The sequence below is a fragment of the Phallusia mammillata genome, chromosome 1 (assembly GCF_965637545.1).
Source record: "Phallusia mammillata chromosome 1, kaPhaMamm4.hap1.1, whole genome shotgun sequence".
NCBI lineage: Eukaryota > Metazoa > Chordata > Ascidiacea > Phlebobranchia > Ascidiidae > Phallusia > Phallusia mammillata.
Genome location: NC_137252.1, coordinates 11,983,768 through 11,998,258, shown reverse-complemented (window position 1 = coordinate 11,998,258; position 14,491 = coordinate 11,983,768). Strand labels below are relative to the sequence as shown.

The window sequence follows — 14,491 nt, the reverse complement described above, 5'->3', positions numbered from 1 at the left end:
AGATATGAAAACAGGCTGGTATCAGAAATGTCAAGGTTTTCTCAAATACCTTAAGTCGTGTGCTGATTACCTTGAGTGGCAGTCATTGAGATTTGACCTTCAACTGTTTACTACCGAATTTGCCCTTGACAATTATGTTAAAATTTTACATTTTACAGACGCGTGGAGCAGATCAGTGAACAACGAGTATTTCCTGATTTTTCCGGATGCAGCAAATTACAAGACTTGTAAGTTGGATGCAAACATATACTTCCAAGTTAAATAAAAAAAACTAACCGACAAGTTACAGCAAAGAGGCAAATTACTATTTCGCCTATAGGTAACGCATTTTCTAAGACCCGCTAGCGCCATCTAGGCGTGAAAACGTAAAACAAAAAAGTTTATCTCCTTTACATTGAGCAATAACGGACGGCAAACAAAGTCCAAACAAGATCGCTGTAAGCACATGACGAAAGTCAAGGTCGTATTAGGATTGCGAACAACGAAAAAAAAACACACTTACTGAACGGGAAAATAGTAAATGGCCGAAAAACCCTATTCGTTATCAAAAAATAACGAACCATTGTTTCATGAATTTATCGAAAAAGTAACAAAATAGTGTAAAATCGTCTCACACAGTATGGTTTATACATGTTACAGGACGATCAGTGGCGGACGTATTCGGTCACTGCCAACAGATTTATGCCGTTGGCTTCCAGACCTCCGGAGTCTTAATGTAAAAGAAAACAAACTCGTTAACTTAAGCGGAATCGGAAGTTGCTTCCAACTTCAGTATCTTGATGCGAGTCACAATTACATGAAGAGGTTAAGCAAAAGTGATGTTGGAAATTTGACCAGTCTCGAAGAACTGTGAGTATCAGTCAACATACATCTTTTACACAATAAAGCAAATACGGGTGAAAGTTTTGACATGAAACAATTGAATTTAAATGTGTCTCTCGAATATTTTGGCTGGCTGAAAATCTGACAGTTATCTTTAGCCTTTTGGTTGTGTTTCAGGGACTTGAGCCACAACTTCATTTCAACTTTAGACGACAACGTTTTCCAAAATAATCCCTTACGAAAACTGTAAGTAAATTTTTGTTGTGCATATTTGTTCACAACTTGTTTGGAGTGATAATTAGGTTTTTGATGTTCTTGTTCTGACCCTCAAAATTTCTTATCACCAACGACGAATTAAAGAAAATAAATAAACATACTTACAAAATATAGGCAAGATGTTAAAAAAATTTCACAGTTTTCATTACTATAAAAGCCTGCTTACCAAAATCTCTGCATTTTTTGCAGAAACTTGGCATTCAATACGTTCACATATCTGCCAGTCAAGGGTCTTAGCCAGTTAACTCATTTGAACTTAACGGGTGTAAGCAAGATGTTGTACCTCCCGCCAATCGAACTACTCAACAAGCTGCAATTTCTCAACGCCGCTTTCTCATATCACTGTTGCCAAGTCCGTGCTGAGGTAGGCAGTTTTTTCAAGTTGGACATACATCATAACACAACAACGAAAAAGAGCAAATTGTAAACAAATTTCAAAGAAAATCTTTGCCCCATTTTTAACAAAGCGATTTGCACAGTCAACCACTGAATGGAATACATGATATTGTCATGGTTAGATTAATCGAATTTGTATTGAATGTGATGAAAACTGAAACGTTTTAATACGGCCGTTTCACCGCTATGCAGCTGTTCGTTGGGTTAAATATTTCATGTTTAGTTGCCAGTGCTTGGTGGAACAGGTTTCAGATTTAATTTAACAAAACTGAATTTTACTTTAGTGGCAGCGAGTACATCAAGACGAATCAGCTGGAATATATAAACCTCAGCATTCAACACAATGTTTTCCTGATCCCGGACCTCTCAGCCCATGTATTGATCTTCTTCCTTCGGTGTTGGCCCGAACCATTCTATGGCTTGCCCTCGTTGTTTCCTTTGTTCTAAATCTCACCATCGTTTTCTCCAGCACCATTCGCAAATGCCTGTACTCCTTTAAACAGTCGAAGATACGCCATAAAATCACGGAGCCTTCGAGTTTTGAAGATTCTACGAATGAAAATTCAAATCAAGCACCTGTTATGCCCGTCCCCAAAGCCAGCAATGCAGATCCCATGGAGGCGTTTGAATTGGCTTTGTGCCATCTTGCTCTTGCCGATATTATCGCCACTGGTTACGTGGCAGTTATTGTGAGTTTTGACACAATGACAAGGAGTGATTTTGCAAAATATGGAGCTTGGTGGCAGCAATCCGTCCCCTGCCGAACAGCTGGATTCTTTCTGGTCATGGGAATGCAGTTGGCATTTTTCACTGTACTTATTGCTGCCGTAGAGCGCTATCTATCGACGATGTTTCCGCTTAAGCCGGAGAAACACATGGGCAAAGCGGTTATCGGGCTGGCATTGAGTGCTGCCTGGGTAATATCTGTCGCGACCGCCGTAGTGACATTGTACAGCGGCGCCAAATGGTATCAGGGTTCGGTTGACAGCCCTTTGCCTCCATTCAACGGAGCAACATGCCTTCCATGGTCAACCGATTTTCCGTACGTTGCTGTTCTGATTGGCGGACATTTTGTTTCCTGTCTTGTGGTTGGAGTTCTCTGTGTGCTTATGTTCTGCGCGCGTCGCAAGCAGTCGTGGTTAAGTCCTCGCAAGCACACACGGACGCAGATTGCTCTGGTGGTGGCATGTAATGTTGTGTTCATTCTACCACTGGCCATTATAGGACTTCTAACGTCAGCCATAGCGACCTACCCCGCGGTCGCTGAGCCATTCTTTACGTCACAACTTAACGACTTTGACGCATCAGAATACGTTGACAAGGTCCTGAACGTCGATCTGCTGCTGATGTTAGTTTTGCTGCTCATCTGCCTGCGTTTGCTGCTAAATCCGATTCTTTACGTCGCTTTCAGTACTGGATTTAAAAGAGACGCGAGTGCCATAGTAAAAAGACTCTTCTGCACGGAAAGAGTAATCCGGTCGCACGATGTTGACGCTGATGGCGATAACATCCACGACACTGCGGGGGAATTCACCTTCAGGTGTGGCACCCCGACCGATGGAAAACGTGTCAAAGGGGGTCGAGATGTGGATAAGTTGTTAGAATCGCCGATTGAAGAGCCAGAGGCATTTGAAAATAATATCCCGTTACATCGAGAGTTTCAACTTCTTCGCACGCCGCCAATGCGCATGATGTCGCGCAGCGTTTCGCACGAGGCCGATAACAACGTACACCATGCTACGGTATATCCGGAGCCAATTGAGGACGCCGATTGGTTCAACCTCTGTCCGGTCTATCGCTTCCACGGGGATCAGAACGCAGAAATCCCGCGCGACTTGGTTCAAACCGCCATTCCGCTCCGAAAGATCCATCCTAAATCGTTATCCATGCAACCGTGTACAAGCAGCACGATTGATTACCGCGTCGACGAACCGGGGTGTTCGACAACCCTGCGCCCGACCCGTCGCAAAAGCAACAACCTTCACATTGATGTGTCCAAAGAGCGCCTACCGCCGTTGGCATGGCAACGGGTCGGGGACGACGGACAGACGCAAATCTGCATCGGGGCAAACAAACTTTCCCACTCGTGCGAGTCTTCGACGTCCAAGGACTCTGGAATCCAGTCAGAACCCGATTTCTTCACACCCTGCGCGTGTTCAACGGGATCAGACAGCTTGGCCCGCTCAAGTCAAACGTCCGACCACTCCAGCGCCAACCAGCGGTTGTTTGACCCAGTTAACGAGTCCCTACACAGCGAAACAAAATTCAAATACGCTAAGGCCGACCGAGGTCCTCCTGCAACGATTCAAACAAGAGCAGAAACTGTATTGTAGCGAAGAGCTTAACTTGTGTATGTTGCGTTGCGTTTTATACCTCCTTATTACCTTGCTCTTGGGCGTTCAAAATCTTGCTAACTTCGATGATTTTTGCATGTGCGTTTTGCCCTCCCGCGTAAATGATAACGTGGGTAAGTTTCTATTTATTTTCCCATCACAATGAGCTTTATTTCGTTATGTTCGAGTGTTGCTGCTATTTCATTTGTAACTGTCCGTTGTCGATCACCTGTTTTTTTGCAAGTTTACCGAAAAGTCTGGGGCTGAAGTGCCGTTAAAAACGCAAAACTGGATTAGGTGTAAGAGAAAGAGAGGGTTAAGAATCCTTCATTCAAGGTGACGTAAGAACATACAACATAAAACTGAAATGGCAATTTTGGTCGATTGTGATTTTTGACGTTCGATATTGGTGGTCACAAAAGTGACCATCAAAGTTTGATCAGCCGTTATTCCTGTTCGCCTTCGGTTGGTATAAAAGTATGAATGTATTCGACTTTACATATGTCATCGGACCTAGTAAACTTTTACAACCAGCACTTTTTAAAAAAAGGTGTAGCAGAACTTTATACTTGTTGAACGCTTTATTCACAAACATTTTTGTTCGATCGACCAGTTTAAAGAACTTGGAAACCAAAGTTGGTGTTGCATGTCCAATTCAAACACCGACATTTTTACCTGTAACCCGCAAGTAAGCTGCCCTTCTTTTAAGACGTACTACCACAAGTGCATACTTTTCTTTGCCAATTGTCGTTTGTTCAGCAAATATGTCGTTCTGATTAAACGAGGACGTTGACCCGTTGATTTGCTCGCGAGCTTTTGAATACAACTGTCAATGAAGGTTGCTTAATGTTGTGGACAGGCTCAATTCTAAGACTACTGGACGTAAATCCACTACATGGACATTAGATTGGTACCTTATGATGCAGTCTTGCTACGTTTAAAGTAATGAAATACAGTTTCTGCAGTAAGCAAGGTAAACTAAACTTGTTTTAAAACACAAAATAGAAACATTTTGGGAAAACTGTAAAATATGTCCCCGTTGTGATGATGGGAAAGAAGGACAAGACGGGGATACGGGACGACGGAAATACGGAAATCGAGGTCTAAAAGACGGGAAAAGTGCAAAACTAAAAGAAGGGAGAGGCGGGACTACGGAAAAGTATTTGATCGACGTGACTAAAAGTCGGGACTAGGTGAAAGTTCACACGCAGTTCTTATAGCGTTAGACGGGACTACGGAAAAGAGTTTGTTAGACATGACTAAAAGACGGGACTGGGTGAAAGTTCATACGCAGTTCTTATAACGTTAGACGGGACTACGAAAAAGCGTTTGTTAGACATGACTTAAAGACGGGACTGGGTAAAAGTTCACATACAGTTCTTATAGCGTTAGACGGGTCTGGGAAAGTTCAGTGGCACGACACATGTCCGATGCGCGAAAAAGGCACAACTGGTTTGACTTGATTGATCGACGTGTCCATATCAAACAATTTGTTGCTTCCTATATCAATGGGTGGCCTCAAATGTGGGAGTCTAATTTCTTGTCAAATAATGGCCGAAGAATGTGCTATTAACAAAGTAGTCTACAGACTCTTATGCTTGCAATACGCGACCACTGTATTTGCGTTTGAACACCTGTTGAAAACGGTTGATGCTTTTTGTAGTTTAAACTTATTACAGCATTTCAATGTCTTGCGTTGCACTCTGCCATTAATGCTGGTTGTATCTTCGAAGGTTGTAAACAGTAATGCTCCGAAGCTTCGGTTGGCCGAAACAGTTCTGCCGAATACGCTGTTTCGGTTTCGACCCGAACTTTTTTAGATGGGCTCGGTTCATTACTAGTTGTAAACAATGCAAAGAGAAAGAAGCACGAAACAAACCCAAAAAGTATTCAATTTTTATTTCTGATGTGTCCGCATGAAAACTTAAGTACCAGAACACGTTTTTTGGTCAGGTAAGCAGGTGTTGCAAAATATCTGTTTCTCTCGAGTTTTACTTCCTCGCATTTGGCCCAATAGGTTGGGTTGGTAGTTTGTTTCGAAAAAGTCCGAAAAGCATTCATTCGAGAGCGGAAATATTGGGCAATTACAACCTCAGCTGGTCATAAACGTTAATCTTTACACTTTTTATTATGACGTTGTCGCATCGCTGGCAATAAACCAAAGCCAGTTACGAGCTTTTATGTCACAGTTTTGGCAAGGGGAATGTTGTTTATTATGGAAAAACAATTTAGGAAACCCTCTTAACACAGTCGCGCTATTCCTGTTTGCGTAAGACGGTACTGCTCATGTTTTTACACTAGCTTTGCAAACTTTAGTTAAAGTTTTCGATTCATTGATTAGTTGAACTTGATGTTTCGTCAGTCGTATTTTCAAGCGTATGTATGGGAGGCAAATTTATTTTCTGAATTAAACTTTCGCTGGCATTTGTTGTCGCTGTCCGGCCATCAATCTGCAGTTACCACGAAAAGATAAGGAGCATGTGCTGCTAAGAATTCAAGAGCAAGAACTGCGTGTTCACCCAGTCCCGTCTTGTAGTCATGTCCAACAAACGCTTTTCCGTAGACCCGTCTAATGGTATAAGAACTATATGTGAACTTTCACCCAGCCCCGTCTTTTGGTCATGTCAAGCAAACGCTTTTCCGTAGTCCTGTCTCACGCTATAGGAAATATATGTGAACTTTCACCCAGTCCCGTCTTTTAGTCATGTCTAACAAACGCTTTTCCGTAGTCCCGTCTCACGCTATAGTAATTATATGTAATCTTTCACCCAGTCCCGTCTTTATGTCATGTCTAACAAACGCTTTTCCGTAGTCCCGTCTAACGGTATAGGAACTATATGTAAACTTTCACCCAGTCCAGTCTTTTAGTCATGCATGTCTAACAAACTCTTTTCCGTAGTCCCGTCTAACGCTACAGGCACGGTCTGTGAACTTTTACCCAGTCCCGTGTTTAAGTCATTTCGAAAAAAATAGTGCATCTTGAAATCTGTTGCAGCATTACTCAGCGTTAACAGAAATCTTCTCGAATAGATTCTGCAAGTCATCGCCCTCTCAAACAGGAAATGAACACAGAAAAACAGTCTTGAGTCATGACACAAGGCGTTTCAAAAAGAAAGCGAAACACATGCGTCTCGACATATTGTCGTTCATATGTATTTTATTTTGTGATCGCACTCATATATGCGTCGTGAAATTCAATATCATTATGGAATGTTTGTCCCCTTAGCTTTAATCGTTAACAAAGTGTAAAGTGTGTGCTTTGTTATTGGTACTGTAATATTACAAATAGTCGTAATGCCAATATTTATTTGTGCGACCAATCAAAAAGGGTTCCAGTTAAATAGGTTTCAGTTTTTTAGGCAAAAAGCAACCAACCAAGTTAGTGGTGTGAGTGGGCAGTCATTGATTTGTGGCAGTTTGTCGGTTTCTGTGGTGACTGCTGGTTACAACTGAATCGACAGAAAATATACACTATTTCAACATGTACTACTGTTATTACGTTGCAATTAACTTTAAAGGTACGTGCAAATGCAGTGCAATTACTGTAGATTTGCAAACTTTGATACACCCGCTGTAAGTTAGCAACTGCCAATCATAGTCGGTAAGAAAAAAGCATTTTTTTCTTTACCATGACGATGCAAATAAATCGCGCGTAGTTAGCCTTGGTTGTTTACGCTTTCCGTGAGTTTACGGTATTCCTTTGCTTGGCTGGGTTTTGTAGCAGTTACTGAACGTGCAGTATATATTGAGTTTGCAAATGTAAATTTACATGTTGCTTTATGGAAGATAAATAAAGTGATAAAATGGTATTTGGTTTATATATTGAGTTTTTACAGGTTTACATGTTGTTTGCAAATGTAAATTTACATGTTGCTTTATGGAAGATAAATAAAGTGATAAAATGTTGTTTGGTTTAATAAAAAGCAAATTGCCAGCGACGTAGAGTAAAACGTATTCATTTTTATTAAAACAAACGTTTCGACAAAACTATTGTCATCATCAGTGTAAAACTTTTCTCCTTACTTTTCTGTACATAAACGCGCTTGTTTTCACTTGTGCATTACATTTTACACTGATGATGACAATAGTTTTGTCGAAACGTTTGTTTTAATAAAAATGAATACGTTTTACTCTACGTCGCTGGCAATTTGCTTTTTATTAAAGCTGTTATTCAAGTCCGTGTCTTGTGTACCTAAGTTGTTTGGTTTATGTTGCTAAATACACGTATACTTGTTTTGACAAATCAATAGTTATGTCGGTTTTACAGTTCAAATACTTAATTGCGTTGGCAACAAATACACTTTGTTCTGCAACAATACCAACAAATACGTATAATTTGTGCAGACGGCATAGACCTACTTACAGGCTAAAACTGTACAACAACGACCAGCAGTTATGGGGTCAGGAAGTTCGGTGCCATACCAGGAAAATATGCATGTAGTAGTAGTCGGCGGTGGCTACTGTGGGGCACTGCTGGCGTACAAGATAAAAAAGAGTAATTTGTGCAAAGTGACCATGATCGACCCAAAAGACGCAATGGTTCATAGCATTGGAGCTCTACGTTGTGTGGTTGAAGAAGGTAAGGTATATAGTCTTGTCAGAACCATTAGCCTTTTCAATTTTAAAAATTTTAATATCCATTTATTGCCCTTTATAGACACAAAAGATGGCCTTTTTAGCGAAACAAAAGTTCTAACATTGCCAACTGATTTTAACTGGAAATAAACATTTCCCAACTTGTGGTATATACAATGAAAAGTCGAAATCGTAGCAAGAATGGTAATAGAACAGGGAATAATTCCCTGAATCAATTTACTGAGATTTTTAGTCTTGTAAAGAAATAAAAATCCGACGCAACTATGCGGTAGCCTAAACGTCCAAATCAACTTTCAATGGGCAAATGTACTATAATTGCCAATGCCAAAACACACGACAACCACTTACTGTAATTTTTGCGAGTCACTAATCCCCTTCAAACGCAAAGCACGTATCAATAATTTAGATTGTTGAAGTTGGGCCAGTTGCCAGGTCGGCTTTAAACACTTTGATTGGGACACGAGTCTCTCTCATTGCTTCGAAGGCACAGGTGTCAACTTCAATGTAACTCGAAGGCCGCTCTATAACGAGTTTCATGGAAGTAAAAACATGTCAACCAACTATTTAACGTTCTAGAAATCTAGAATACGACAGACTAGCCAACAACACGTATTCATTTGTACCAGATTTCACCAAGAAGATTTTTCTTCCCTATGATCAGTTTATTGGCGATTCTTTTAAACGTGGCAAAGCTGTCGGATTAAACACGGCACAGAAGGAAGCTACGTTGGAAGATGGTACCACGGTAAACTTTAACAAAGAAAAATATCGGAAAAAGTGTGACGTGATAACATCACATGATCAATTCTTAATTACTTATTTGATGTAAGAAGATTAGGTATTGAGAACCTTATACACTTTTTAAACTGACCGACTTAGTACCTATGTCTGGTTTTAGGTCTCCTATACACACTTGGTCATCGCAACAGGTACAAGGGCACCATTTCCAGGCAAAGTCACAGAAGCTTATCCAAATGTCTCCACCGTGGATGCGCTGAAGATTTACGCCGACTACAGAACCGAAGTAAGTGTAACAAGTTCTGTTGTCAGTGTACAGTAGCTTTTTACTTGTTACAGAGACACGAACTGTAACAAAAGCGTTAAATTAGCAAAAGCCACATAAAACCATCAAAAATTCTGGATAATAGTTTACATTGCTTTAAACGTGTTGGTTTTAACGAATTATATTAGGTTTAAATGGCCTTTGTAATTTAAATTGAAAACCTAACACAACAAATGACACAATGTTTAAAGTTATAACTAAATTGCAATTGTTTGATATTGCTATGCATACATGCATGTTTGACATTTGACAGTATGGTAATTATACAGGCGTGTTGCGTTGATTGCAACAAATCGCAAAAACGTCGCTGGCACGATTGGTGGCAAATTACATTCTTTCTGTGCATCAGCAATTAGTCGAAAAAAATTGAATCAAATCCAAATTTATAGCGAAATAAATGAAATGCTTTAACTTGGCAGGTGAAAAACGCAAAGCGTGTAGTTTTGGTGGGCGGTGGCGCAGTTGGCGTGGAACTGTCTGGCGAAATAAAAACAACTTACCCAGATAAAGAGGTAAGTGTATTTTATTGTACATCAAAGAATAATATCACAATGGTGTAGCTGAAAAGGTCCTTTATATGCGCAGACCCGTATGACAAATATTTATTCCCTACATCTTTTCAGGTGACTCTCATTAATTCACACGACTACTTCGTATCCCATAGAACATCGAAAGGCTTGCAAAAGAAACTTATCGGCGTGTTGAACCACAAACACATCACTTTTATGACTGGTGAGTATACCTCGGGATACTGTGCTGGAAAGCATCCCAGCAGGACCTCATGTATGCGATAGTTATGATCCCAAAAGACACCACTGCATATTACTTCAAGCCATGTGAAATGACCAGCAAGGTCCTGCATTTGAGTTTGTAAAATTCTTGTTTGGGTACGTGTCATGTTCAAAATATTATAACCAAATTGGTTCTCCGTCTTTGTATCGTGTTCAATGCCTACTGCTTTACTTGTACTAGGGAAAGCCGTGACTTCCTTACGACGTGTGGTGATAGTAAACGCCGGAAGACCCACTTGTGTCATGTGGGCATGGGCCAACCTAGTAGGGTGTATGTCATTTTTTAAACCTAGGGCTTGGGCTAAGACGTAACTCAAAACAAAGTTTCTGGGGACTTATGGTTGAATTTGTGTAACGTACACTTTACTTCGTTTTGCCTTTCGGTCATCAAACAATACGATGTTCTGCACATTTTGTCCATCCACCGAACGGTAAAAATTATAAAACTCGCGACGGAATGTTGTACCAGAGAGTTGACTCTGGGTATCAGAAGTTTCAAAAAAGTTAACAGTCGCATATACCCTGATAAGCACGCGCCTATACGTGACACGTATTTACTAAGCTGTTTACGCCATTTCGTGTGTGTTGGCCACGCCCGTGTACATACATCTTTCAACACGTTATACTATAATGTATAACGGTTATAGTATAACTTGGTTAGTCAAAAAAATGTTCGGTAATGATTAACACATTTAAAATCAATGGACTGTTTCATTCAGTGAGGGTCAGAAAGGCTTTACCTGACAACGATATGTGGCGAGCAACGGCGTTTGTTGACATTTATGACGACTAACATATTGATCTTCTATTGGACTAGCTTGGACATGTCAGTTAAGCGGTTCACAAGCAAGACTTACGAATCCACTAGAAAGGTTAACGATGGTAAAGAAACAACCGCATATGTTTGACGTCTATATACTTCAGCTTAATTGCTTCCAACAGAAATTTTGCATAGCATATCGCTGGACTTGGTCTTGAATGACTGTTCACCGTACAGGCTCTAATACAGTGGTTCTCAACTATTTTGCTTTGTGACCCCCTTTAAAGGTTTTCTATCACTATGCGCCACTTTTACAAACACATTTAAAGTTTTTTACCATACATTGTTCATCGTACATTTACTATCAGACTTCACTGTAGCAGTTCGGCTTATAGGTGTACAGAAACCTCGTAAAATTGTGGTTATGGCTCATGTCACCATTATTTCGTGCTTTTCAGAAAAAATAAATTAAACACATTCATAGATAGATATATTTTTGAAAATGTGGTTGAACCTATTCTAAATTAAACCGTTTTGTTGGTAACTATGCTAAAAGGAAAAGTTTGTTTTAAATCTTTTCCGAGGTCACGGGGAAAGTTTGTTTTAAATCTTTCCGAGTTGGGTTGCGTCTTTGCGACCCCTTAAAAGTGCTTTGACCCCCATGTTGAGAAACACTGCTCTAATATTTCAAGTGTAAATTTTCAGGCGAGCGGGTAAGCAACCTTTCCGATTTGAAATTGAACGAACACGTAGAGGGACAAGTTGTGAAGACAGAAAGCGGTAAAGAGGTGACCGCCGACATCGTCATTCCATGCACTGGAACTAAACTTAACAACGAGTTCTTCAAAGAAGCACTAGGTAAGTTTAAATGTGGTAATGACCAGCATGTTTACATACCGGTCCTTTAAGCGTACAGGAAGGGCATGATTTTTCTTAGCGGGTTTTAACCCTTGCCGGAATAATCTATTTTGATTAATTAACGTTCTGTGACAGGAACTAGCTGAAGGTTATTATTGGCAAATTTGGATTACATAAACACAACAGACGTGTAACGTGTCCAATACAATATTTCTTTTAATTTAGCCCTACAAGTTATGTTTTACTTGTTGTTGGCTTTTAAACTAAGGGCAAATATAACCTAACAATTCGCTTTGTTATTCTGTTAAGTTTTGCTACCGTTGACTGCTTGCTTTTGTGTTTAAATAAACCGAGTTTGTGGCCTTTTATTGCAGCTTCGTCTCTCACCGAACATGGCGCTTTACAAGTCGATGAATACCTCAGGGTTAAAGGTCACGAAGACATTTATGCCATCGGCGACATAAACAATTCGCCTGAGGAAAAGATGACCTATACAGGCCAGCTCCAGGCAAAACTGGTTTTTAATAACTTCAAAGCTGTTGCCAGCAACGGAAAATTGAACCCACACAAAACTGGTGGGTGTTTGGCTGGCTAACTTAACGATAAATTTTCCTTTTGCAGTAAAACGGTAGAAAAGGTTTCATGTCTTCGTGTTTATACATTTCCAAGTTTGATATGTGAATTGTGAACAAAGAAATTATAAAGCTTGATTTTTGTCCACCCGAGGCTGCGCGATTGTAATTACGATTGTTTATGTAATTTGCGATTGTAATTACGGGTAGAGCTACTAACACCATACCTCACGACAGACCTAGCTAAATTTTGATAGGTGGCGCACAGAACTAAATAATTTATTAGGCAGTAAAAGAGAGGTAGGATTAGGAACTAAGTTTCAAGACATGCAGTTTTACTGAATTTTTAAACTGTCAGCATTTCTGGAGATATATCGTTTTAAAAAGGTATTTGTGCTCTTTCTGCCACCTATCGAAATTTAGCTGTTGGCCTGCCGTGATGTATGATGTCAGTAGATTTTCCGTGGATACGCTGTAACCTTTGGCGATATTGCAAAATTGCACGAGAATGTTTCATTTTTTAGCTTCCTTCATGATGGTGGTTCCAGTTGGCAAGGACAATGGTGCTGGACAGCTATTTGGAATGGTGATTGGAGGGACAATGGTCAGCAAACTGAAAGGCCACGACCTGTTTCATGCGCAGACATGGTCTGGCTTTGGTCTAAAAGCGCCACAATGAAATAAATTGTATTAGGATAGAGTCATGTACTCGTACATTGGCATGGTGTTATTTCGTTTTTCGTTGTGTCCGTTACACTACCTTCCATATATTCTACTAACGCTAGCAGCTTGCTGTGACCATTAGCTTCGCCCAAAATAACGCACGCCCGTAAGTTGTAATATTTTTGTTTTAAATCACAATGACCTCACAAGTTTATCACAATGCCGCTGGATATGTGTAGCCTACATAATCATTTAATTTGTTTTTTTTAACTGCTGCGATTGACTGATGCATTTTGTCCATACTTCAGTCATTTTATCGTTTGTATTGACTCAATGTGCTCCAAATCTTTGCAACAGAGACATTCTTGGAGCATTTAAATATGTACTTACACGCCATTTTTTTGGGGTGTGCAGCTCAAAAAAATTCACAGAAAATATGTCATTTTGGTTAAAGCATACTGAATAAATTCAATGCTTTAAACCAGTGTTTCTCAACCTTTTTTCTGTACCGCCCCTTTTAGGTCTATAACTCTACATAATTTATAAACGCCCCCCTTAAAACAAACAAAAATAAAATCGTACTTTTGGTGTATATTTTACATTTTATTTCACGTACAAAATAAATGCGATAATTGATGTTTTAGCGCTTAAATATGAAAATGCTAAGGGTTAATTCAACATGATACCCCTAACTGCAGACAGTGTGCATTGCGTTTAACTTGGTACCAGGAATGGGCCAAACCAGCAATTGTTCCGTTTCGTCGATCACGCTCGGTGTATTGTGACGGTCACGCAACGCTCCCATTCACATAGTGTTTTTTTGTGGATTTCAATGCCCCCTTTGCGACAAACGTGGAATGTAGCTTATAGGGCCGTATTTAAGCTGTAGATGTGCCTTCTGCGTAACGTGTAAGGCAAGCCCACAACGTTTTTGAAAACAGTCACAGTTATTTTTGGAGTCTCTGCTTCCGTAAGTCAGCAGTTAACAAATCACACGTTTAATTGTGATGTCAACAAACCCGTTAATGATTTGCCCGTTAAATTATTGTGTAAGAGTCAAGCAAACAATTTGTAGTACAGTTTCGCAGCAAGTCTAACACTCGGCTTAGTTAATGCGACCGAGCGCCGAAGCACAGAGCACTCTTGTTCTGACTCGGTTCTGCCGAGCACAAATCCATTGCTACCTGTAAATTTTGCTCTTAAGCGCAGACAAGTCCCGACAAATGAAGCATTGTTATTTGCACAAAAAAGCACATCATTATTGAAATCATGTAGCAAAATACATCCAATACAGTGAATACTAACCTAATTTGCTTTTACCGGTCGCTGGATGACAAAAATGACTTAAAAAAGTTTTATTT

The 14,491-nt window shown here is 40.1% G+C and overlaps 2 protein-coding genes across 2 annotated transcripts in view; both read left to right on the top strand.

Annotated features, from left to right (window-relative positions):
• The window catches only part of LOC145203982 (leucine-rich repeat-containing G-protein coupled receptor 5A-like), a 31,790-nt gene extending 27,121 nt beyond the window's left edge, over nucleotides 1-4,669 (top strand). The window contains exons 12-16 of the mRNA XM_080076379.1: nucleotides 159-227; nucleotides 640-849; nucleotides 1,000-1,068; nucleotides 1,288-1,462; nucleotides 1,779-4,669. Coding sequence (XP_079932505.1) covers nucleotides 159-227; nucleotides 640-849; nucleotides 1,000-1,068; nucleotides 1,288-1,462; nucleotides 1,779-3,827 — 2,572 coding nt within the window. The 3' untranslated portion in view covers nucleotides 3,828-4,669. The remainder of the gene's footprint in view (nucleotides 1-158; nucleotides 228-639; nucleotides 850-999; nucleotides 1,069-1,287; nucleotides 1,463-1,778) is intronic.
• A 3,466-nt stretch (nucleotides 4,670-8,135) lies between these two features.
• On the top strand, nucleotides 8,136-13,827 carry LOC145204313 (ferroptosis suppressor protein 1-like). Its single transcript, XM_080076810.1, has 8 exons — nucleotides 8,136-8,406; nucleotides 9,050-9,168; nucleotides 9,322-9,447; nucleotides 9,906-9,998; nucleotides 10,110-10,218; nucleotides 11,743-11,895; nucleotides 12,270-12,470; nucleotides 12,992-13,827. The coding sequence occupies exons 1-8, from the start codon at nucleotides 8,223-8,225 to the stop codon at nucleotides 13,144-13,146; spliced, it is 1,140 nt and encodes a 379-aa protein (XP_079932936.1). The 5' UTR covers nucleotides 8,136-8,222; the 3' UTR covers nucleotides 13,147-13,827.
• The last annotated feature ends 664 nt before the right edge of the window (nucleotides 13,828-14,491 follow it).